We start from the raw sequence: 24,319 nt of genomic DNA on the forward strand, positions 1-24,319 counted from the left end.
CATCCAAGGCGCCTTTTGTCAGCTGGTGTGCATGCTGTTCCACCCCTAGCTGCCCAGCAAGAGCCGTGGCCAAGGCCGTAGCTTCTACAGCTCGAGACCTGAAGGCATCCCGATCACTGGCCGCGTGGGTGAGCTCCTCCTCCAACTCCTTGACCTACGCCGCTAGAGGGGCGAGCTGCTCCTAGGCCGTGGCCGCCTCGACCTTCGCATCGGCACAACAAAGGCGGAGGTCCTCCACCTTTGCGCTCCACGCCGACAGGAGCTCGTTGGTGCCTGCAAGAAGGCCCTTTTGCCGCTGAAGCTGGTCCCAGACATCCCTCTCCCAGTGGAGGAAGACCGACTTCCCAAGAGATCGGGTCTCGAGCTCCTAGGGGAAACAGAACAGGGGTTGGTCCCTACAAAGAAAGCTCGGAAAAAGACCACCGCATGGGAAAAGAAAGCATGAACCTGGGCGACTCTAGGCAAATCGTTGGCTACCACGAACAGCGCCGTCCATAGAGACCACTCCGCCAGCTGGCGGTACTGCTCGAACGTGTCCCAGCGACCACCCTTGGCCGCGTCCTCGAGGGCAAACAGAGGCTCTGCCTCAGGATCATCCCGGCTTTGCCACAGGACACGCGGGTGGTTCCACCCGCGGGGCTCGGGTCACACCCGCACGAGGGCCGAGCTTCCCTCGCCCGGGGTTGGAACCGGCTATTCCACGACACCAACCACCTCGGCGCCGGCCATCTCCTGTGCCCGGGAAGTATCGTCGGAGGAGATCGGAAGAATCTCCACCTCCCGGGCGCTCTCCCGCAACGGCAGCGGGCCTTGAACCAAGGTTGCCGCCAAGGCCTCTACCACCTTCATCTCCACTTCCTAGGCCGGCAGCCCCGCCATGATCACGTCAGCCTCGGTGGTCCCGGGGGCTCCGGCCTCTGCCATCATGGCCTCGGTGGTCCCGGGGGCTCCAGCCTCCGCCATCATGGCCTCGGTGGTCCCGGGGGCTCCGGTGCCCGCTGTAGTGGCCTCGATGGCCTTGGGCGCCGCAGCCTCCGTCGCCCCGGCCTGTGGAGCCCCGGGGACCTCGGTCCCGATGGTCTCGACTGCCAAAGCAACCTCAGATGCATCCGACCCACGGGCCTCGCCATCGCGGGGCGGAGGCGCTGCCTCCCCCTCCTGTGTCAGGGCTGCCTCGGCAGCCCCTCCTTGAGTGGCCGGCTCCTTTGGGTCGGCCCTCGCCGATGCCGCGCCACGATGCAGGGCAGCTTGCACCTCCGCCACCCAGTGGGTGGTGGAACTAGGGTTAACCTTGAGCGCTTTAAGGGGCGCCAACGTAGGCACCTCCACAGGTCGCTTTCAGCTAAGGACAAAACGTTCGCAGGGTCAGCACAAGACAAAAGAACGAATGGAAAGCACTACGACCCCACCAAAAATACACCTACCTCGAGCAGGGCGGCAACCGCTTCGGCACGGCGACCCTTGTCTGCAAAGGCAGTGGTGGCGGCAGAGGCATGGCCTCCGTGTCCATCGGCACCGGTTGGTCCTCAACGGACCCCGACGCCCCCTCGGTCCCCTGCGGGGGCAGTTGCGTCGCCTCCACCGCCACTTGCTCCACCGCCGCCGCCGAGCCCACCGGGCTGACGGCGCGTTTGCCCAACACCCGCACCACGGGCGTGTCGGCCTCAGCCCCGGAGCGAGCAATTGCCGACCCCAGGTCTCCTCCTCCTCCTCCTCCTCCTCCTCCTGGGAGCACCGGGCTACTGGCCAACGCCCCAGGCACCGTCTCCCCTATGTCAGGGAGATGGTCCACGGGACCCCGCCCCATCTCGCCCTCGTAATCCCCGTCCGAGGCCTCCGTCGACAGCGACGGCGACGGGGATTCTTCCAACGGGAGGCCATCCTTCCTTTGCTGCCGGCGGCGCTTATCCAGTTTCTCGTGCGCGAGGATTTTCTTCATGCGCTTCGCCGCCTTGGCGTCTTTTCGCTTTTTCTGCGCCTCGACGTGCGCCCGGTTGATCGCCCGCCGCCTTGCATCCTTAGGAATGGGCGGTGGAGAGGCGCGCACGTCCCTCATCCCCTGCAGGAACGGCGAACATGCATAAGGGAACGAGAAGTAAGTAGAGATGGAGGAGCCTCAGGAGCTACATCGGCGCACAACTTACCAGCGAGAGGAACCCCCGCGACGGGCGCATCGCGATGGGGGTCAAGTCGCCGCCCCTCAGCTTCGCCTCCACTGTCTCCCCCACCCGGCAAAGAATTTCCTCATCGGAAAGGGCGGAGGAGGACATTCGGATGCCCTCGTTTGGCTCACCCGGCCTCATCTCGAACAGCCGCCGCCGCCGGGCCATCAGCGGCAGCACCCTCCGACGGTGGAAGGCAGCCACGACCACAGCCGTAGTAAGGCCATGGCCCCATAGCCTCTCTAGCCCCTCCAGAAGCGGCTGCAGCTTGGGTTGATCCTCCCTCAGGACATTGTACTTCCACCTCTCCGGGCAGCTCCCCACAATCCGCCCAGTGTAGGGGGGAAGTCCGCCGTCGTCGTTGCGGAGGTAGAACCAGCTCGTGTACCATCGACGATTAGATGATGCGAGCTAGGCCGGGATATAAAGGTGCTAGCGGTCCTGATGCACTTGGAGAGTACAGCCGCCGACCCTCACCGCTTTCCTCGTGCCCGACGTTCCCGCCGGCTTAGTGGTGTGCCCCGCCCGGAAGAGATGGAGCCATAACTCCCAATGGGGAGCAATCCCCAAGTACCCCTCGCAGACAGCGACGAAGATGGCCGCCTACGCGATGGAGTTGGGGTTGAAGTTGTGGAGCTCCACGCCATAGTAGTGCAGGAGCGCCCGCATGAACCGATCTACCGGGACACCAAGGCCTCGCTCGTGGAAGGAGATGAAGCTCACGACGTAACCATCGTGAGGCCTCGGCTCCGGCTCGCCCGATGGAGCGATCCACTCCGGCTTGTTGGGGTCCGACACCAGACGAAGGAGTCTGCCATCGACGAGCGATTGAAGTGTCTCCACAGTGATGTCGGAAGGATCCCAAGGGTCTGCCTCGATGACAACGATGTCATCGGCCATAAGTGCGGTGGAGGGCTCGAATGCGGCGGTGAGTTTTCTCTCTCTCTCCCTTTCTCGCCCTCTCCCTGGCTCTCTCTTCTCCCTTCTTCTTCCCGGCACCCGCTGCTTTCGCGATGGCTCGATGGGGGCAGAGCTAATGCAGGCAAGGTAAGGTGAGGAGGGGTAGGGCTCTTTGCGTATTTATGCAGGGTGAAGGCGAAGCGGACGGGCGATAAAATCAGGAAAGTCTCCCCTGGATCCGGCGTAGTTAACCCCGATCCGATTTTACCGCCCACGCGCCCACCTCTTTCTCATTAATTGCGGGAGCAGTTACGTCCCATCCACCACGTCGCGCCTGACTGCTGCGGCAGCAGGTGTCGTTCTGTCTCCCCAGAAAACCGCCTCAAAAGGCGCGCCAGCCGTTGCTGAGCTGATGGGGAAGATATTCCCCCCGCCCTATTCCTTTCAGATGAAGGAACCGGGCTCTGAGCCTATTACGGTCCAGGGGTTCGAAGGCTGGGCCCCTAGGGGTTTCGATAGCCGCCCCAGGACAACAGAGTCTGGGACGACCGCGGGCGAGCCCATATGGGGCCGAGGCCCAAGCAAGCGAAACGCTTGGGACACCCTAAGTCGTGTCCGAGACCGGCAGGGAGGTCTCCGAATGGGATCCCACCATAGGAAGGCGCTGAGCCACTGAGGCCCAGCGAACGGCCTCGGCACCCACTAGAGAAACCCTCCAGTACTCTTGGAGTGTGTCTCTAGACTGCTAGCTGTCCCCTAGCGAACGGGGCACGGGCCTCCACTCAGACTTACCCGATAACAGCTCACCGGAAGTGCCAATGCTCGTGCCCACCGAGGGTAGCCTAGCACATTCCACCCCTCCTACCGAGCGAAAAGGAAGCGTCAGGGTCGTACAAAAAGCTAGGAGAACCCCTGACGGACCTCTCGCTCCATGCAGAGGCTAGGGGGCTCTTCCTGCAACCTTGCCGAGACCTAGCGACCCTAGCTCGCACTCGAGGGGGCTCGGCAAAACAAACCCTCCTTCTGAGCAAAAAGGAAGCGCGAGGGTCGTACAAAAAGCTAGGGGAGCTCCTGACGGCCCTCTCGCTCCGTGTAGAGGCTAGGGAGCCCTCCCTGCAACCTTGCCGAGACCCAGCGGCTCCGGCTCGCACCCGAATGGGCTCGGCAAACAAACCCTCACGCGCAAGGGGCGTACAAAAAGTCAGGGGAACCCTCGACGGGCCTCTCGCTCCGTGCAGAGGCTAGGGGGCTCTTCCTACAACCTTGTCGAGACCTAGCGGCTCCGGCTCGCACCCGAATGGGCTCGGCAAACAACCCCTCCGTCCAAACAAAAAGGATATGTGAAGGTCGAACAAAAAAGCCAGGGGACCCCTGACCGCCCTCTCGCTCCAGGCGGAGGCTCGGAGGCTCCTCCTGCACCCAAGACAAAGACAAACGACCTAAGCCCGCACTAGAAGTTTCGTTACAAATACGATAAAGGGCTCCGAGCCCGTTATGGTCCAGGGGTTCGAAGGTTGGGCCCCCTGAGATTTTGACAGCCGCCCAGGGCAACAGAGTCAGGGACGACCATGGGCGAGCCCACGAAGGGCCAGGGCCCGAGCAAACAATCGCTCGGGGCGTCCTAAGTCATGTCCGAGACTGGCAGGGATGTCCCCGAATGGGATCCCACCGTAGGGAGGCACCGAGCCACCGGGGCCCAGCGAACGGCCCTGGCACCCACTAGAGAAACCCTTCGGTACTCTTGGAGTGCGTCTCTGGACCGCTAGCTGTCCCCTAGCGAACGGGGCATGGGCCTCCACTCGGACTTTACCCGATAACAGCTCACCGGAGGTGCCACCGCTCGTGCCCACCGAGGGTAGCCTGGCACATTCCACCCCTCCTTCCAAGCGAAAAGGAAGCATGAGGGCCGCACAAAAAATCAGGGGCACCCCTGACCGTCCTCTTGCTTCGTGCAGAGGCTCGGGAGCTCTCCCTGCGACCTTGCCGAAACCCCGCGACCCGAACTCGCACCTGTGGGCTCGGCAAATACAATAAAAACTCCTCACTCAAAAACACGAAAAAAGCCCCTGGAGGAGTGACTCCACTCCTCCAGGGCCTCAGGGGCTACACCCGGCGGGTGCGCTCGCGCGCACCCACCGAAACCTCAAGAAGCAAAACACAATCCCTATGGGAGTGGCTGCAAGCCAAGTCTCGACAAACCCTCAGGGAGAGTGCACGCACTCCCCCTGAAGCTCGAGGGCTACTGTCGGGTACCATAGAACGGGGTATCCCAAGCGTACACCAAAAGAGCCATTTAAATCCCATCAACAACAGAGCCAGAAGGTGAGTCATGAGTTCATCACCGGCCTCGTCCGAGCCCACGGGCTCTCCACCACGCCTGAGGTCTCGCACGAGAGGTCTCGACGCCCTGATGCAACCTCCGCCTCGCGCGAGGCCACTCGCGAGAGGCCTCGGCAAGGAACCCAATCTCCGTCTCGCGCGAGGCCCCGTGCGTACAGCCTCGGATGAGACTGCTATCCTCTGTATCACTCGAGGCTGGCTTGACAATAACCCGCCGCTCCCGCCTCGACCGGTCTTCTCGACAGCATGTCACGTCCCATTAATGCGTCAACCACTCCCGCAATCTTAGCCGGACGACGGCTCGACACCACGGAGAGGACGACGGGACAAGAAGTCGTATCAGCACCATACCGGCTGAGACAGGGCATGGCGGGGATTACCGGCCACTGTGCTCTGGCATTGTGCCCACGATCAGCACCCGCACTACACTGTGCCCCGTAACTCCCGCCCCGAAGACAACGCAGCATGGGAAATCTGGCCCAGGTCATCATCGCCTTCTACCCAGCATACCAGATCGACCGCCCCCTCCGGGCCTCGGCACACTATGACAGGGTCTCGGCTATCTCGAGATTCATGTCTGCCGAGACCCCCCACCGCGGTTCGACCTTGGCACCAACCAAGCCTCGGCCTCGCGTGCTGTCAATCCACAGCAACCCGCACGCTGACCGCCGCACCCAGGTAGCCCTGGAGCTCCCATAACGCACAGCATCGGATGTGACCAGCACATCGCCCCAGCGCTCCAAGGACGGATCACTCCGATGACCATACCGCCACAGGAACAGGCTACAGAGCTCGGACACGCCGCCTTTGTTCGCACGACGCCGTTTAGTTAGCACATGTACTACCCTTGTCCTCCCTTCAAACTATAAAAGGAGAGGACTTGGGCCATTTCTAGGGGGGACAGACGAAGAACAACACCTGGTAGCACACACTTCCCCGCGGCTTGAGAGCAATGTCTCAAGCAGCCTACATCACTCCCTGCCGAGACCTGGGAATAGCCCTCTCTCTCGCCTAGCTTGTAACCCCCTACTACAAGCACTTCGGTGCAAGGAATACAAGATCGATCTCTCAGACTGGACGTAGGGCACCAATTGCATGAACCAGTATAAACCTTGTGTCTCTTTGCATCACCATCCGGGATTGGAGGACACGCAGTACAAATTTACTAGTTGGTTGAGGACCCCCGGTCCGAAACACCGACACTATGATTTAAACTTTATTACTTCTGGAAGTTAAACTAAAATGGTTTCCTTTTTTTGAGGTCACCTACAGGGAATCAAACCGATCCCCACCTGATTTCATTCCACAGATCCTGGCAAGTCGGTGGGTGGAAGGGTGCAATGCACCTATTATAGAGACGTCCCTTGGAGGTTGCAGAAGTACAAGATATAGGGGAAGAGAGAAGGAATACAACACCAGCAAAAACAAAACAAACAACAATAACATGGTACAGCTACAAGCTCATCCTACATTCAGAGCTAGTGCAAACACCACATTCCCGACTTGTGCCACCACCAAAGACAGACTCTGAAGAACTCTGACCACAAGCAATTGTAAGCGAGTCAGGTCCGATAGACAATAGCTAGGGAGCTATAAGGCACTGAGCCAGAACAAACCGGCGACAACCGTGAGTTGCATCGCCTATGAGAGCATCTGGGTTCTGGCCAACACTCACCAACGCCATTTGGGGGAAGGAGAACATCAGAAGGAAACGAGGAGATCTAGAGAGGAGATCAAAGTCCCTGTAGCCTAGCATTTTATGAGACGAAGCACTCAAGTGAATTGGAGGACGATAGAGCAAGTCGTTGACGACAGAAGCCTCAAAGGGGGAGGAACGTCTGGAGGAAACGAGGAGATCCAGAAGTGAACTAGAGGATGATAGAGCAAGCCATTGACGGCGAGCGCCTACCGGCCTCCAGAGTCCAAACAGCTTAGATCCACTCTACACACGGAGCGAACTACACCTACCACCATCTCACTTAGGCTTTCGTCCTCACTGAGTAAAAGGATTAGCCCGAGGATGGTGGGATCGACTCTAGAACACTTATATGTTGGGCTAACCCACCCTTAACATCCAAGGTGGGACTAAGCCCCCCACAATATCTCATTAAGAAGCACATGGACCACTATGGGCCAAATACCAAAATAGGCCAGATGTGACATACACCCCCCTCAAATGGCTCGACGTCCTCGTCAGCCCAACACACCCACAACCGGCCAAACGATGACCAGGAACGTTCCTTCTTAGCACACGCGACCGTGCATCTAGCGCTGGCACATGTGCCCTGCCGTGCACCCCGCAGGGCCTACATGTGCAATGAACCCCATGTCGGTGCCCCCAGACCCTCACATCCCCGTGGCCGCATAGTTTTTGGGATGGTCCAGATTCCTCTCATTAAGGACTTATCTGTAAGCGATCAACCGGGACTTACAGTATAACCGTGAGGGCTATGTGGCTCTGGCTTTAGCTAAGTATGAAGACCTTTTATAGCTTGTTAGTCGTTACCTTTATGGAGCAAAATGGGCATGCCACATTAGGTATAGGATAGCCTATGTTCCTATATGTATAACCACGAAGGAATTGTGCCATTCGACAGGGGGTTCCTACATCTGCCTGCCGAGGAATCCTCGCGGTACAAACTTGTTAGACGAACTTTTGAAAGGCCTCATAGTGTACCCTGCCTACTCACCTTGTAAGTGTTTCAGGAGTAATTACCCCGAGCATATGGGCAACACGACTCACAGTGAAAGTGTACAACGTCTGCAGAGTGTGAAACTAATATAACAATCGTGCTCACTGTCACGAGCGGTCTGGGCTCCTTACCGAATAGATGATGAACACTGATTATACTAATGATTATTGTTTGTTGCTATATACATTATTCTTGTTTACATGATCACGTCGTTATTCGGGGTTTATGCTCAACTTGTTGCTACTCAATTGCTAAAAGATGATTCACTAAAAGCTATCGCAGTGAACCAGTGTCAACCTTTTGAGCCTCATGAACCCCATGTTATGTTCCTGAGTACGATATGTACTTACGCTTGCTTTACTTTTCAATAGGTTGGAAAAATCCCGGATGGATACCAGATTGCTAGAGTCCAGAGGATTTAGGCTTGTGATCTACTAGTTAGTTGTCCCTGTGGTGTAGGAGCCTTCCCCTGAAGATCGGAGTGTGTTTCTGCTATCTACTATCTATGGTTGTATTCTTTGTATTAATACGCTATGTAATAAAGCATTGTCGTTTGATATTACCTTTATTTATAGTCATATGTGTGATTTGATTTCTTGGGCTCACATATGGGGTGTATCTGGTTTTGTTTTTAAAACCAAGTGCTAAAACCAATAACAAAAATGGGAGGGAGAGCAACCAGAGAGAACACTAGGACACGCTGAGGGCGAATGGTAGCAGGTGTTGAGCCACTAGGGAGAGCACAAGGGCATGTCGGGAGTGGGCGGGAAGCAGGTGTGCTTGTATCGATGCCTTCAAGAAGGGGAATGACATCCATAGACGCCACCATTGACGATCGGAGCACCAGGCTCCAAAGGGCTTTCGTCCCGAGACCTGCCTAGAGGATGCAATGAGCACAGAATTGGCTTCGCGATAGCAGGAGCTGAAATCTACAACGATGCCTCGAGGGAGGAAATAACGCCAATTATGCCATCATCGCTGGCCTGGATCAACAGCCAGACAAGGGCTTCACCCAAATTTGATGTGCATGCAGAAGCAAACCCAGAGGGCAACGCGGCAAGCCGATGTTTTCGACGAAGAGCATTATCTAGAGTGGATCCTCCCCTGGGACGCGGAGACTAATAACACCGGCGGCATATGGCATCCACGCACGTTGCGCTCCTGCAGCATGCTTGGTCATGACCCGGCCATGCACGGGTACCCAGTCATTGCCGCTCAGGTGGCAACAGGCTCCTGCGCTGGGCTTGGCGCAGTGAACAGCACTTCTGCGAGTCACTGAACAACAAACAAAAAATGCTCAGCTCCTTTATCGGCTAGTTGAGGTCCCGTGATGGTTTGAATCTGCCCGCCACCCACCAGGTGGACTCGGACTTTCTACTATGTTATTACAATCTCGTTTTTTCTTTTGTTTGGTTTGGGTTGTACGTTCTAGTTTGGACAACCTCGTGTACGTGTGTTGGAGCCATGGAGTCAGGCAGAGTCTATGGCTTTTGCCCATGTTGCGTTTTGTGGCGGCAATCCGCGTTGTGTGCTTTGTGTGCAGACACCGCTGGCATGCCACGGAATGGCTGGGCTCACTATTTTGTATCACCACAATAAGATGACAAACTCAGAAAAGCTGCTATGGATACTGCAGATCCTTATTTACACGGTCAAAAACAGATTTCCTGACGTAGCAGTGGCTACAGTTGCTACTCAAGAGCCTCTAGGAATTGAGTACGTTTTTATAAGTGGTTGTAGAAATAGATTTATAGACCAAGTTGACAACATGTTTCACCTCTGTACAAATTGATTTATAAGCCTACTGATAATATGGTCTGTCTCTGAAAATCGATTAAATAAAAACAATAAAAAGGTACCATACATGTACGTCAACCGTAGCGGCACACCTCAGCTGAGCGCCCCACGACCTGCCGACCACCTCATCGCCACCGTACCCACAGATATCTCGGCTGCCATGCCCAAGCAACCTCCATGCCAGTGCCCGGATCGTGTCCTCTGCGCCTGTATGACTGTATGTGCCACGGATGCCACCGGCTCATTCTGATGGTTGTTGCCTCTACTTTCCGGTGAAGGATGAGTCAATATAGTATTAGAAAACCTATTTTCAGATCTCATCTTTTTGCGTTTTCAAAGAATGGACTCCACTCACTACCGGAAACGCCTAAGTTGCCGAGTGTCCCCAGCTTTGCCATGGGCAATATTTCGGGCACTCGGCAAACAACATGTTTGCCGAGTGTCCCGAAGACGACACTCGGCAAACACATAACTCACGGCATAATTATATACGCCGAGTGCCTGCACTCGGCAAACAATAGACACATGGCAACTTCATGTCCAGGTAACACCGTCGTCCTCCGTTAGCATTTTGCCGAGTGTCACATGTTAACACACGGCAAACCCACCTATATGCCGAGTGTCACCTTGCGACACTCGGCAACTCGTGCTATATGCCGAGTGTCACCATCTGGCACTCGGCAAACAAATTTTTTTTTTATTTTGCCACCCAAACTTTTTGTACTGTTGTATTACAATACTTGTTGCTCTGTGTTGAAGTTTTGTACATTTCTGAGTGATTTTACTATATTTCGTTAATTTATTTTAGTTAAATGAATTTTCGGTAATTTTTTGGTTTTGAACTGCAAGTGCTTCGAATATCCGAAAAAAGTGAATAAAAAAATGATATTTTTGTCACTGAGTCTGATGTGAGACTGTATCCAGGGCCAGACCAGAAATTTCGAACATCGTATTCGCGAAACATGACCACAAACGTGTGGCGGAAACGTCTGAAAATTCTATAAAAAGCAAACGAAGTCTGAAAATCATTAAATTCATTGAGTTGTCACGATATCATATGTAGAGGCTATGGTAAAAAATTGAGAATGTTTCGGCACAGTTAACACATACGCTGCTTATAAATCGGAGCATCTCTAGAGAAGTTTCTGAGATTTGAGAAGTATCCTGTAAGATCTGGAGACAATTTGAATTTTGATTTGGAGTTTCACTTCAAAAATTTTTCTATATGGATTAGAGAACAAAGATCGTTTCCTGTAAAATTTTGGCAATTTTTCGGATCCGTTTGACAATTTTTAATTTTTTTACCGCAATTATTGAATTTTATTTACGATAAATTGGATTTGAACAACAATTACATGAAATGTTGCCCAATAATTTATAAAAGCATCGAACATAAATTTCTAAGTGAATTTAACAAGGATTTTTGGAACTTCATCCGGGAAAAATTGAGTTTTGGAACTAAACAAAGTAAAAAAGCACATGAAATAACGAGTACCTTTGCCGAGTGCCAGAAGGTGGGGCACTCGGCAAAGGTTTAAAAAATGTTTTTTTAAAAGCTGTAAGTACGAAAAGTTTGCAGCAAAAAAAAGAAAAAAGAAAAATGTTGCCGAGTGCCCCATCGGGCCGGCACTCGGCAAACAGGGCCCAAGAGCGCAAATAGGCCTGGCCGCGCCTCCCTCCTCCCTCCTCTCCCCATTCAATTCACACCTCCTCCTCACCAGTGCCGCGCCTCCCTCCCTCCCTCCCCACCGGTGCTGGCCTCCCCACCGGTGCCTCCCTCCCCACCGGTTCCAGCCGCGCCTCCCTCCCCACCGGTGCCGGCCAGCCGCGCCTCCAGCCGCCGTCGGGCCTCCGCCTCTGCCGTCACGCCTCCACCTTCAGCGCCCCCTGCCCCCGAGCCCTCCCCTGCCCCGAGCCCGCCCCTACCCGGGCGGTCGCCGGAGACGGGCGCCGGCCAAGGCACGCCACCACTGCTCCGCCCCCGCCCACCGTAGCAGCGCCCGCCGCCGCGCCCACTCCGCCCGTCCCCGCCCCTACCCGGCGGTCGCCGGAGACGGGCGCCGTCAAGGGCACGCCACCACTGCTCCTCCCTCGCCCACCGTAGCAGCACCCGCCGCCGCGCCCACTCCCCCCGTCCCCGCCCCTGCTTGGGTGCTCGTCGGAGAAGGCCGCCGGAGACGACTGCTCTCCCTCCCTCTCCCCTGACACTGACGACTGGGGGCTGCCGCAGCTGGTCCGGCCTCGCCGAGCTCCGGATCGACGTCTCCCAGTTCCTCCCCGCGGCCGTTTCCTCGCTGAGCTCCAGATCGAGCTAGGTGAGCTGACAGAGCTGTTTAGGCGGCTCTAGAGCTGGTCCTGAATTACTTTTTTTTGTGAAATTGGTCCTGAATTACTGTGTAGTGACTCTCCTGCAATTAGTGATCTAAAGCCATCATTAGGCAATGAGCAACCAATCATGGCTTTGCACTTCAGTTTGGCAAGTTTGGTCTGTTCATGGGTGCACTACTACTTCCCGCATGCAAACTTGCCTTATGACCGCAATACCACATAGATGTACAACCATATGACCTTGAAAATTATCTTATTGCTGACATAGATGGCAAGATGGTTTATTCGACATATGTAATTTAACTTTTATACACTTACAAAACTCACTAAATAACTGATGCATCCGTAAAAGAAATGCTAAACTGCTAATCATGCATGGCCGCCTCGAGCGATCTCATTTGTGATTATAATGTTATCAATATTGGTTCCTTCCTCTAAGAAATTTAGGCCAGGCAGTTTAATTGTATTGCATTGTGCTCCCTTTGTCTAAAATTTTAGACATTTTCCTAAGAAATTTCAGATAGATTTGGTCACAAGAACAATATCCAACTTTTATACTCCGTATAACATTATAAGAAAGAAACATATAATAATAACTCGAGTTTTTGGCAATACACGTCTAATTCGGTCTCTCCACTTTTATGCTTTTTGTAAGCTTCTCTTCTTCATTAGTAGGAGGCTAATAAACTTTGTAATACTAATAGATAGTTGAGTGCAAATCTCTTGCAGCTGGAATAAAGAATTCCCTTTTCCAAAAAAAAAAAAATCATATAGATTAAGGGACAAAAGAAATAACCGGGCTTTCCCTATTAATTAGCTGTTGTTGCTTTTCAACGTACATGTCGTTTGGGAATTCTTCCAGTTAACTAATGCATGCAGCTAACTAAGTGGTGCATGCATGCATGCACATGGATTTGTTGCTGCTTAGCTTAATCTGGTGCCTGGAAGATTATGTACACTGAAACTAGCTAGCTAGTTTAATTTGTGTTAGGAATCAAGACACAACAAAGCATGTAATGATTAGTAATTAACACAATCATGTCCTCACATTACATCGGTGATGTGCATCTTGGTAAGATCCACAAGTGATAATTCTTTATGTTATGACTACTGACCGATTAGTAAATGATCAGGACCAACTTGTAGCTAGTATATATACATTCCAAAAGCTTTGTTTGCAAGGAAGGAAGAAAGACCATTCCATGCTGCACGCATATCTATATATAAACAAATCTACTACTTCGGTGCCAGTAAACCAATTACTAATTGAGATGCCTGCTAGCAGCTCAATAGCGAGACAGAGATAGGTACACATGCATACACACCTAACACAGACAAGAGCGCTAGCTGTGAGCCAACTTTATTATTATGCATATTTCTTTATTATATATATATATATGAATTGAACTAAATTAAAACCAGCTGAGACAAAAACGGGTGCACGCAACCAACAATATACCTAAACAGCAGGCTTGAGAAGACTTGTCATCTAATCATACAAATTACTGACCTCCGTCCATCAGCATCATCTTCTCTTCTCTTCTCTTCTCCTCTCCTCTCCTCTCCCTTTATTTTCTAGCTTCCTCATTCCATTTCCAATTTTCTTTGTCCGTGATCTAGCAAGTAGTTGTCATCAGTTGCATATGTACGTCTCTCTAGAGTCTAGAGTCTAGATCAATACCATTGAAACTACTACAAGTTTGCAGCAACAGATAGATCGATAGCTCTCTCAATCACATGAACTAAAGAGAAGAAAGATCGATATAGATGTAGATGGTGAGTGAGACTTGCACTACTCAACCAACGTGCAACCATCGATATAGATGTGCTTATTGGTTTACTCTTTTTAATTGCAGGTGATTGATAAAAGATGGTGGGCGGTATGAGGTCCATCGGGTCGTTTTACCAGAGCTCGGTGTCCGCTCCAGCTGAGGAGGCTCGTCACACAGCTGAGGAGCCGCCGCGGAGGCGCAGGGGTCGGCCGAGAGGCCAGGGTCGGTAGGCGCGTGCAGTGACTCGGCCGCCGTCGCCTGTACCTCCCTCGCCTTAGGAGGAGGCGGAGGAGGAGCAGCACGAGCACGAGGAGGAGCAGGCCGAGCAGGAGGAGGGCGAGCACGAGGAGAACGAGGCAGAGGAGGAGCCCTCGGAGGGGGGTTCCTCTTCCTCTGCTTCGAAGATCTGGTTGCGAGGCCCTTCACGCCTCCCGGAACGGCCTATACCTTTCACGAAACGGCCGGTGATTCGCCCCAATGGGCCAAGGTAAGTATCTTAAGATGTTATCGCTACTTCATTTGATATGTTTAACATGGAAAAATACAAACTAATATTTTTTCGTTAATCACTTGGACAGGGGATGGAAGGTTGTGGCTGCAGGTGATCACAAATGCCTTCCCGGTGGAATCCTGGGTCTTCTGTGTAGGGAAAACTTCCCCGGCCTGGTGGACTGGGCAGGAGGGGTGGAGCCGGCCTACACGTTCGAGCACTACGCCTCTGTCCCCGATGCACGAGATCGGGAAGGCAGGAAATTCGACAACAAGGCGCAGCGGGTTGTGAAAGAGCTGTGGGTAAGCCTTCCCCACACTATCTTGCTCAATACATCGTATTCCTATCACATCCTTGAAATAATGACTACATACATAATGTTTATATGCAGGATTTCTACAGATGTGATGAGGGATACGAGGAGAGGGCCGAGAGGCACGCTCACAAAGCCTGCTACAAGCTCGTGAAGGACATGCACTACGAGGCGCGTGTCTTGGCTGTACAACAATACAAAGCTACCTTCGAGGAAGTGAAGATCGACAAAGACCTCGCAAGAACCTTGACGCTGACCAAAGAGCAATACATGCTGGTAAATACTGTTTCTTCCTGAGATTAAGTACACTTACTGTGATCTTCTTATATGACAAATGCTTGTTGACGTGTAGGTGCCTCCAAATTGGGTGGCCGGTAAAGGCGAGTGCTGGAGGAGGATGGTGGACAACTGGTGCTCCCCGAAGTGGTCAGAGACACACGCCGCTTGCCGAGAGCGGCGTTTGATGATGAGAGGTGCACCACACCATCAGGGGAACCTTACCCTTGCCGAGTACGCGGAGAGAAGGGTACGTGAATTCATTTATGTATTGTAACTCTTGCTTCTGCATAGTTTCTAATGATCTTACTGTTTGTTTCACAGTCGACGTCACATGGTGGTGCACCTTGCTCCCAGGTGAAGGCATGGGCTATGGCCCACAAGGGCAAGGCGACGTCCATCGTCGACTTCAACCCGGAGGACCCCCCTCGGCGTATAGCAATCCCTCCATCCACAGCCGTCTCACCGAGTACACAACGGCGGCCAAGGCGGTCCATTGGCCGAAGTACGATCCGAGCACCCAGGATTTCGAAGGAGACCTTGTCATGAGGGTGGGAGGAGGCAAGAAGCATGGCAGGTACTGGCTTGGCGACAGCATCGTCGACACGGCCACTACTTCCAGTCTCTCCCAGATCCGAGCAAGCGACACGGGCCAGAGGCCACCCATACGCCCACGGCCGACAAGTACACAGCACGCCATGCAGACTTTGCAGGTTATTACTCTTTTATTCGTCGTTCATTGTTTCTTACATACCTTTGATTTCCATTGTAACATTGGGGTGAAAATTTGTAGGCCGAGCTAGAAGAAGAGAGGAGGCAGAGAATAGCGTTGGAGGCGAAGATTGACGCTGATCGGTAGAGGCAGGAGCAGATGTTTTAGTGGATGCAAAATCTCGGCGCGAAGATGGGTGAACCTCTGCCACAAGCGCTATTCCTTCCTCCTCGTCCTCCTCAAGACACTCCTGTGAGTACATCTATCCCCATGTCCACTCACACACACACTCACACACACACCAGCACACCAGCACACACACACACACACTCACACACACAGTTGTATTTGTTGTATTGCCTTTTGAATTGCAATGCTACTAGCTATATATGTCTCAACAATTCCTTTTGCAGCTATCAAGTAATCTTGTCTATTCTTTGTGCAGGGTCAATCGGCGGCATCAAACAATGTACCTCATGACACACCGCAGCAGTCGTCGTGGTCTAATTGGTGATTTGCTTCTTTTCATGTGTTGAACTTATTCCTTTGGTTGCACTTATGCTTGTAATGCACTTGTGGTGGATACTTTAAACTCGAACCTTATGTTAGTATTGTGGTATGAAATTTGTGTACCATTGTAGATTATTGTGATGTATGTGATATGTGGTGTGTGGAGATGATATATATGTGATATATGTGCTGTGTAATATATCTGTGTTGTGATATATATATATATATATATATATATATATATATATATATATATATATATATATATATGTGTGTGTGTGTGTGTGTGTGTGTGTGTGTGTGTGTGTGTGTGTGTGTGCTGTGAAATGTAATGCAAAAACAAAAAAAATTCTGATTTCTGAGGCTTTGCCGAGTGTTATTACCAAGACACTCGGCAAAGCAAACGCAATTTGCCGAGTGTTATCACCAAGACACTCGGCGAAAATCGAAAAGTTTGCCGAGTGTCTTACAGCGCGACACTCAGCATATATTTAATTAGTTGCCGAGTGCTTTGCCGTTTGACACTCGGTGAAGTCGCCGTTAACGGCGGGTCTAGCGTTATGACTGTTTCTTTTCGCCGAGAGCCAAACAGCACACGGCAAAAACTTTGCCGAGTGCCCAATAAATGGCACTCGGCAAAGTTCGCTTTGCCGTCACTGTTTATGGCGAGTGCTATTCGCCGAGTGTTACACTCGACGAACCATTTGCCGAGTGTTTTGTGTCTTTTGCCGAGTGTTTAGGGCACTCGGCGAACTCAAGGAGTCCGGTAGTGACTACTATGTTCCAGGCGTCAATTCACCCAAAACTGGCCTGGCTGGATTCTCTATTCGTGCCCAGCACAGCTTGGCTCAGCCTCGTGAAAACCGGCCTAACCAGTTGTAGGATTCGGCCATGCAGGATTTCCTAATACGAGACCGAGTTCATTCCAACTTGGTTCAAACTCATTTTTGTTGTGAGAAATTTGTAGATTCTGCTTTGGAGATTTTTTGTACTGGGATAGGACCAAACCCTCTATATATGCTGCAGGATCACGGTCGATTGAGTAATCCAACATGCAATCGATCAAAAATACATCTATTACTCTTTTTTCCCTTACCCTAGCTTTTTCAACCCTTTCTATTTGTCAAGAAGCCTAAGTGATGTCCAAACAATGGAATCATGTCCTCTGAAGTCACTCCTATTGACTGATCTCTGTAGTCAGGTGATCTGCGTCGTCCAATGGATCGGACGGTGACTAGTTCACACGCACTCCACCCCCCGACTCCACACGCTGAGCGGGGCGGGTTCTGTAACAGACCGCCAAATTAAACTAGCCCACATACACCTGTCATTATCTTAAAGACCTCTGACTGCTATGTATGGGAATCAGATAATTCTAGTAGTCTATCATGGGTTCACTTTTCACATCCGATCAGGATCATTACAGAAGACATTGCAGTATTACAACAGTTGATACAAAATGTTACATTAGAGTTATATAGCGGAAGTATTACAAATCATAAGTTTACAAACCATTTGTTTAGTTATTACAAACCATAAGTTATAAGTTTACAAGCCATAGATTTTGTCTTTCCATACAAAGTAAAGTAGTAGGACTAACATGATCTTATTCAATATGAAAGTAACATCCTGCCCAAGGATGAGAGTATAACAAAACTACTGCTGGCTATCATCCTCCTGAATATGCATACAACAGGGATAAAACTCTATTACCTGCTGTTGTTCACCTGCAACATGGTTTAACAAACCTTGAGTACTTGAGGGTACTCAACAAGACTTAACCGACATAAAGAAAAGACTCCAAAGGTATGCAGGCTTAAGGGATACAAAAATGGTTTAGCAAGAATCAAAGTTTGCTTTTGCATAAAAGCTTACTACTTGTGGATCCTTACTTTCAATATTTTAGATAGACATTAAATCATTGATAGTATCCAACTTGTACCAAAAATAAATCAGTCACTTCATTTATCATCTCATATCATTACCATATGTAACCATGTTCCTTTGATTAAACTACGATGCAAAACAGTGATCCAGTTTCTCATTATCCGGGAGAGACGGCAATTCGAATCCATGTACATCCAGCTGGAGTTAACCTTAACCATGATGACATATGTAGGTCCTAGACCTACATATATCAACCATTCTCTAAGGTCCCAGCTGATAGTGGCTCAAGCGCGAGAGAAGGAATGGCGCGGGCGACGCGGGCCTCCGGCTGGACCAAGAGCTGGGCTGTGCAAGGGAAAGAGGTAAGACGGTAGCGGGCCAGGGTGGGGAAGCGGCCAGCTAGGCCATCGGTGGCGTGCTGGGCTTCGAGGGAAGGCTGAGCGGGCTTCGGCTTTCGGCTGGGCCGGTGGGACGGGAACAGGCCACGGGCGTGGGAAGAGCAGGCCAGGCCGAGCGGAGCGGCTAGGCCAACGCGGAGAGGAAGCAGGCCTGCGGCCAGGAATGAGAGAGAGGAAGATGGCCTTCGGGCCAAAAGCCCAAGGAGGGAGAGAATTTCCTTTTCTATTTTCTAAACCAATATCCAAACAAATTTTGAATGCAAATTCAAATCAATTCGAAATCCGATTTCGAACCACATAGCATGAATGCATAAACATGTAGGTAAACCTTATATTTGATTTTAATTTGATAATTTTTTTTATTTTCCTATGTTGCATGCACACATAAATTCCAAATCAAATCATTTTAGCTCTATTTCCAAAAATTCAAATTTTAGGGTGTTACAATTCTATCCCCTTAAAATGAATCTCGTCCTTGTGATTCGGACGATACTTACTCAAAGAGCTATGGATATGTTTTTCTCAAATCCTCTTCTATTTTCCAAGTAGCCTCATCTTCTGTATACCGATTCCACTGAACCTTACACATCCTTATAACTCGGCTCCCGGTAATCCTTTCTGCCATCTCCAAAATCTTTACTGAAAATTCCTCATAGGTAAGCTCTTCCTTAACTGTAAGCTCTTCTAACGGTATCTGCTCCTCAGATACATTTAAACACTACTTTAATTGAGACACATGGAACACATTATGTACACCTGACAAACTCTCATGCAATTCCAACTGATAAGCTACTTCTCCACGTCTCTCTAAAATCTTGAAAGGTCCAATATACCTTGGTGCTAATTTTTCTTTCATATTAAACCTTCTCACACTTCTCATAGGTGACACCTTTAGGTAAACATAATCCCCTATTTCAAAAACCAATTCCCTTCTCCGAGTGTCAGCATAACTCTTCTGTCTTGACTGTGCCACTCTTAAGTTTTCCCTGATAGTCTACACTTCCCTTTCAGCATCCTTGAGAATCTCAGGTCCAAACACTTGACTTTCTCCTGTCTGATTCCAAAACAATGGAGTTCTGCACTTTCTACCATATAGTGCCTCAGATGGTGCCATCTTAAGACTCTTCTGGTAACTATTGTTGTAAGAGAACTCAGCGTAACACAAACTCTTATCCCAACTTGTACCATATTGCAAAGCACAAGCTCTCAACATATCCTCTAAGATCTGATTGGTTCTCTCTATTTGTCCATCAGTTTGTGGATGATAAGCTGAGCTAAAGTTCAACTTAGTGTCCATAGACTCATGCAATTTCTTCCAAAAGTGTGATGTAAACTGAGTACCTCTATCTGACACAATCTTCTTAGGAACTCCATGCAAACATACTATCCGTTGCATGTATTATTCTGCCAACTTTGCACCCGTATATGTAGTCTTGACCAGTATGAAGTGATCAACCTTAGTCAACCGATCTACTATTACCCAAATTGAGTCATAACCACTCTAGGTTCATGGTAATCCAACAATAAAATCCATACCAACTTCTTCCCACTTCCACTCAGGTATCTTCATAGGTTGGAGTAAACCTGTTGGTCTTTGATGTCCTACCTTAACTCGCTGACATGTGTCACATATTGCTACATACTCGGCCACATCTCTTTTCAAACCATACCACCAGTACTTCTCCTTCAGATCTAGGTACATCTTAGTACTACCTGGATGGATAGAGTATGCTGAGTCATGAGCTTCTCTTAGAATCATCTCTCGAATGGACTTTATCTCTGGCACATATATTCTCTTTCCAAACCACACTGTTCCCTGATCATCCAATCGAAAACCTAGTGCTTTGCCAATTGTGATAAGCTCTGCTATCTCCTTGATTTTCTTATCTTCCAACTGACCCTTGCGGATCTCTTGTTCAAGTGTAGGTTCCACTTCCAATTCCATTGCGTTAGCAGCTACTCTCAAATTAAGATGCTCGAATTCATCACATAAATCCTTAGGTAACTGTGTCACTAGAGCTAGATTAACATAGCTCCTTCGGCTCAAAGCATCAGCTACAACTTTTGCCTTGCTAGGGTGATAATGTACCTCCAAATCATAGTCCTTGATTAGCTCTAACCAACGACGTTGCCTCAAGTTCAAATCTGACTGAGTGAAAATGTACTTCAAACTCTTGTGGTCTGTATAGATGTCACACTTATGTCCAACAAGATAATGTCTCCAAATCATGGGTGGGATAATTTAGTTCATGCTTCCTTAGTTGCCTAGACGCATAAGCCACTACTCGTCCTTCTTTCATAATAACACAACCCAAACCAAGTCAAGATGCATCACAGTAGATGGAGAAACTCTTGTTTAGATCTGGTAGTACTAGCACCGGAGCTGTAGTCAACCTTTTCTTCAACTCTTCAAAACTATCTTGGCATTGCTCAGTCCATACAAACTTAGCATTCATCTCAAGTAGAGATGTCATAGGCTTCGCAATCTTAGAAAAACCTTCAATGAACCTTCGATAATATCCAGTCATTCCTAGAAAACTCCGAACTTCACTTACATCTTGAGGCGGATTCCAACTCATCACATCACTAACCTTCTTGGGACCACAGCTACTCCACCATTAGAGATAACATGCCCAAAAAAAGAGACTTCCTTCAGCCAGAACTCACACTTGCTTAGTTTAGCATACAGTTGATGTTCTCTAAGCTTCTGTAGAACTAATCTTAGATGCTCTTCATGTTCTGCTTCTGTTTTGGAGAAGACTAGAATATCATCAATCAAGACCACAACAAACTTGTCAAGATATTCCATAAACACCTTATTCATCATATACATGAAGTATGTAGGGGCATTAGTCAACCCAAAAGACATAATCATGTACTCATATAATCCATACCGAGTAGTAAAAGTAGTCTTGGGAATGTCCGATGAGTGAATCCTTAATTGATAATAACTAGAGTGAAGATCAATCTTGGAGAACACACAAGCACCTCGTAATTGATCAAACAAGTCATCAATTCTAGGCAAAGGATACTTGTTCTTGATGGTTACCTCATTGAGAGAGCGGTAATCCACACACATCCTCTGTGTACCGTCTTTCTTATCAACAAATATAACTAGGGCTCCCCATGGTGAAGAACTAGGACGTATGAACCCTTTATCATGTAGCTCCTTTAACTGCTTCTTAAGTTCTTCTAGCTCAATGACACCCATCTGATATGGTCTCTTGGCTATAGGTGCAGTTCTAGGTAAAAGCTCAATAATAAACTCAATATCACGATCTGGCGGCATGCCCGGCAAATCATCAAGAAAAACATATGGAAACTCATTAACAACCTTGGTCTTATCTATGGTTGCACCTTCCATCTGATTAAGACTGCACACCACTCTTGTCATTGTAGTTGCCTTGCATATAACTTCTTCTCCTGACTTGGATGTCGAGTGTATTGTACCATTCTCACAGTGGATAATAGCCTTTCGTGGATTTATCCAATCCATTCCAAGAATTACATCTATGCTTGAGGACTTCAGCACAATCGAATTTGCCAAAAACACTACCCCCTTATTTCAAATCTTACACTGGGCACATTAGAGTAGCTTGCATATCCCCACAAGGTGAGTCAACTAACATCTGTTTCTTTATAGGACATTTTGGTATATTGTGCTCCTTAACAAAACGATGTGCAATGAAGGAATGTGAAGCTCCAGAATCAAACAAAACCGACGCAGGGCTGGAGTTGACTAGACACGTGCTAGACACAACATCTGGGCTTCTTGTGTAGATTCTATCATCACATAATTGACTCTGCCTTGCACATGAGTCTATTGTTTATGGTTTCCATGGTGGGACTATTGCTTGTTCGACTTCTTTGGACACTGACTCGCATAATGACCGGGCTCACCATAGCGGTAGCACTTCTTGCCTGAAGAGGGGGTGTTGGGCACACTATCCTTCATTGGGGAGTTGACAAGTGGTTCTTCGGGTGGACTCTGGTTCACATACTGTAGCTCTTGCTGGTGTTGAGGGAGTTGTTGAGGAGGATCAAAATCCAACTGACTAGTTGGTTCCTAGTATCTCTGCTGAAATTCTTGCTGGGGAGTGTAGCGGGGGCGTGTGTTGCTACATACAGATTGGCTTTGGATTCTCCTTTTCTTCTCTTCCATTTCCCGACGCTTGTTCTCAATCAAAATGGCTCTATTCACCAAAGTTTGGAAGTCAGGATACACAATAGTCATCAACAGCATTTGAAGTCCATCATTTAATCCTTTCAAGAAGCATTTCTGTTTCTTGGCATCATTACCTACCTCTCCTAGAGCATAATGTGATAGCTGAGTGAATTTGTCATGATACTCACACACTGTCATGGAACCTTGTTTCAAGTTGAGGAACTCCTCCTCGTTGATCTCCACCAAAGCTTCTGGAACATGATAAGATCTAAAGGCAGTCTTGAAATCTTCCCAACAAATCTGATTTACTTCATTCCCAACCTAAAATAATTCCCACCAGTCTGAAGCTGCTCCTTGAAGTTGACTGGATGCATAAAGCACTTTTTGATGATCATTACACTGATCTATGTTAAGTTGTCGCTCCACGGCTCTAAGCCAGTCATCAGCTTCTAGTGGGTCACTTGCATGAGAGAATGTCGGTGGATGTCCCTTCATAAATTCACCACACTTATCCCTTGGTGGTGCTTGATGTGGGTTGATGCATACATTCCGAACATAGGCCTGTAGCAATTGAGTCTATGTCATCATAGATTGCTCTATAATTGGAGGATTTGGTGTCGGTGAATTAGCATTGGGGGCATTCCTCCTAACACCACACTTTCGTTTCCGACGATCGTTTTGAGTTACGAAAATCAATTTACATACTATATCACATGCATTATCACATAACCATGATGCTCATGACATGTTTTAGCAAAAGATTTCCAGTGTAACATCGAGGGTGTTACAAATCTACCCCCCTAAAACAAAATCTCGACCCAAGATTTCATGTGTCTAGTGTGAGAAAAGAGATAAGAATTAGATTTCAATATAGACAACTACCTCTGTGAACCGGAAAGAAGATGGGGGTAATGCTTCAAGATATAGCTCTCTTGTTCCCATGTGGCTTCATCCTCCAAGTGGTTTTGCCACTGAACTTTGTAGCATTTCACTACATTGTTCCTTGTCACTCTTTCCTTTTCGTTCAAGATCTTGACAGGATGCTCAATATACGTCAAGTTAGGCTGGAGTGGAAGTCCTTCAATTTCCATAGCTTCATCAGGGAGACGTAAACATTTCTTCATCTGAGATACGTGAAACACATTATGTACCACCGATAAAATATCGGGAAGCTAGAGACGATAAGCAACTAGGTCACACTGTTCCAAAACCTTGTAAGGACCCACATATCGATGGGCTAACTTGCCACGAACACCAAACCGTTGCACCCCTCTCATAGGAGACACCTTGAGGTACACATAATCCCCAACTGCAAACTGCAAAGGCCTTCTTTGCTTGTCCGCATAAACTTTCTGTTGGCTCTGAGCTGCCTTCAAATGACTCTGAATAATGCTGACTTGCTCTTGAGCTTCTTTGATGAAATCAGGCCCAAAATATCTACGGTCTCCCACTTCAACCTAGTTAAGTGGTGTCCTACATCTCTTTCCATATAGAGCTTCAAATGGTGCCATATGAATGCTTTCTTGATAGCTATTGTTGTAAGAAAACTCAGCTTACTTCAGGCATTCGTCCCACT

General features: G+C 49.4%; 1 protein-coding gene across 1 annotated transcript; it reads right to left on the reverse strand.

The window, feature by feature from the left end:
• Positions 1-858: 858 nt before the first annotated feature.
• On the reverse strand, positions 859-2,330 carry LOC136480675 (uncharacterized). Its single transcript, XM_066478151.1, has 3 exons — positions 2,145-2,330; positions 1,425-2,059; positions 859-1,279 (listed from the first exon to the last, which is right to left on the reverse strand). The coding sequence occupies exons 1-3, from the start codon at positions 2,328-2,330 to the stop codon at positions 859-861; spliced, it is 1,242 nt and encodes a 413-aa protein (XP_066334248.1).
• Between the last annotated feature and the right edge of the window lie 21,989 nt (positions 2,331-24,319).

The sequence above is a fragment of the Miscanthus floridulus genome, chromosome 9, assembly GCF_019320115.1.
Source record: "Miscanthus floridulus cultivar M001 chromosome 9, ASM1932011v1, whole genome shotgun sequence".
Classification (NCBI taxonomy): domain Eukaryota; kingdom Viridiplantae; phylum Streptophyta; class Magnoliopsida; order Poales; family Poaceae; genus Miscanthus; species Miscanthus floridulus.

What these genes read in the sequence shown, in the direction of transcription:
- LOC136480675 (XM_066478151.1), bottom strand. Translation starts at nt 2,330, where the DNA reads ATGGCCCGGCGGCGGCGGCTGTTCGAGATGAGGCCGGGTGAGCCAAAC. An exon ending in CGCGGGGGTTCCTCTCGCTG is followed by an intron (nt 2,060 to 2,144) that starts GTAAGTTGTGCG and finishes CCGTTCCTGCAG; the next exon opens with GGGATGAGGGACGTGCGCGC. An exon ending in CGGTTGCCGCCCTGCTCGAG is followed by an intron (nt 1,280 to 1,424) that starts GTAGGTGTATTT and finishes GGTTAACCCTAG; the next exon opens with TTCCACCACCCACTGGGTGG.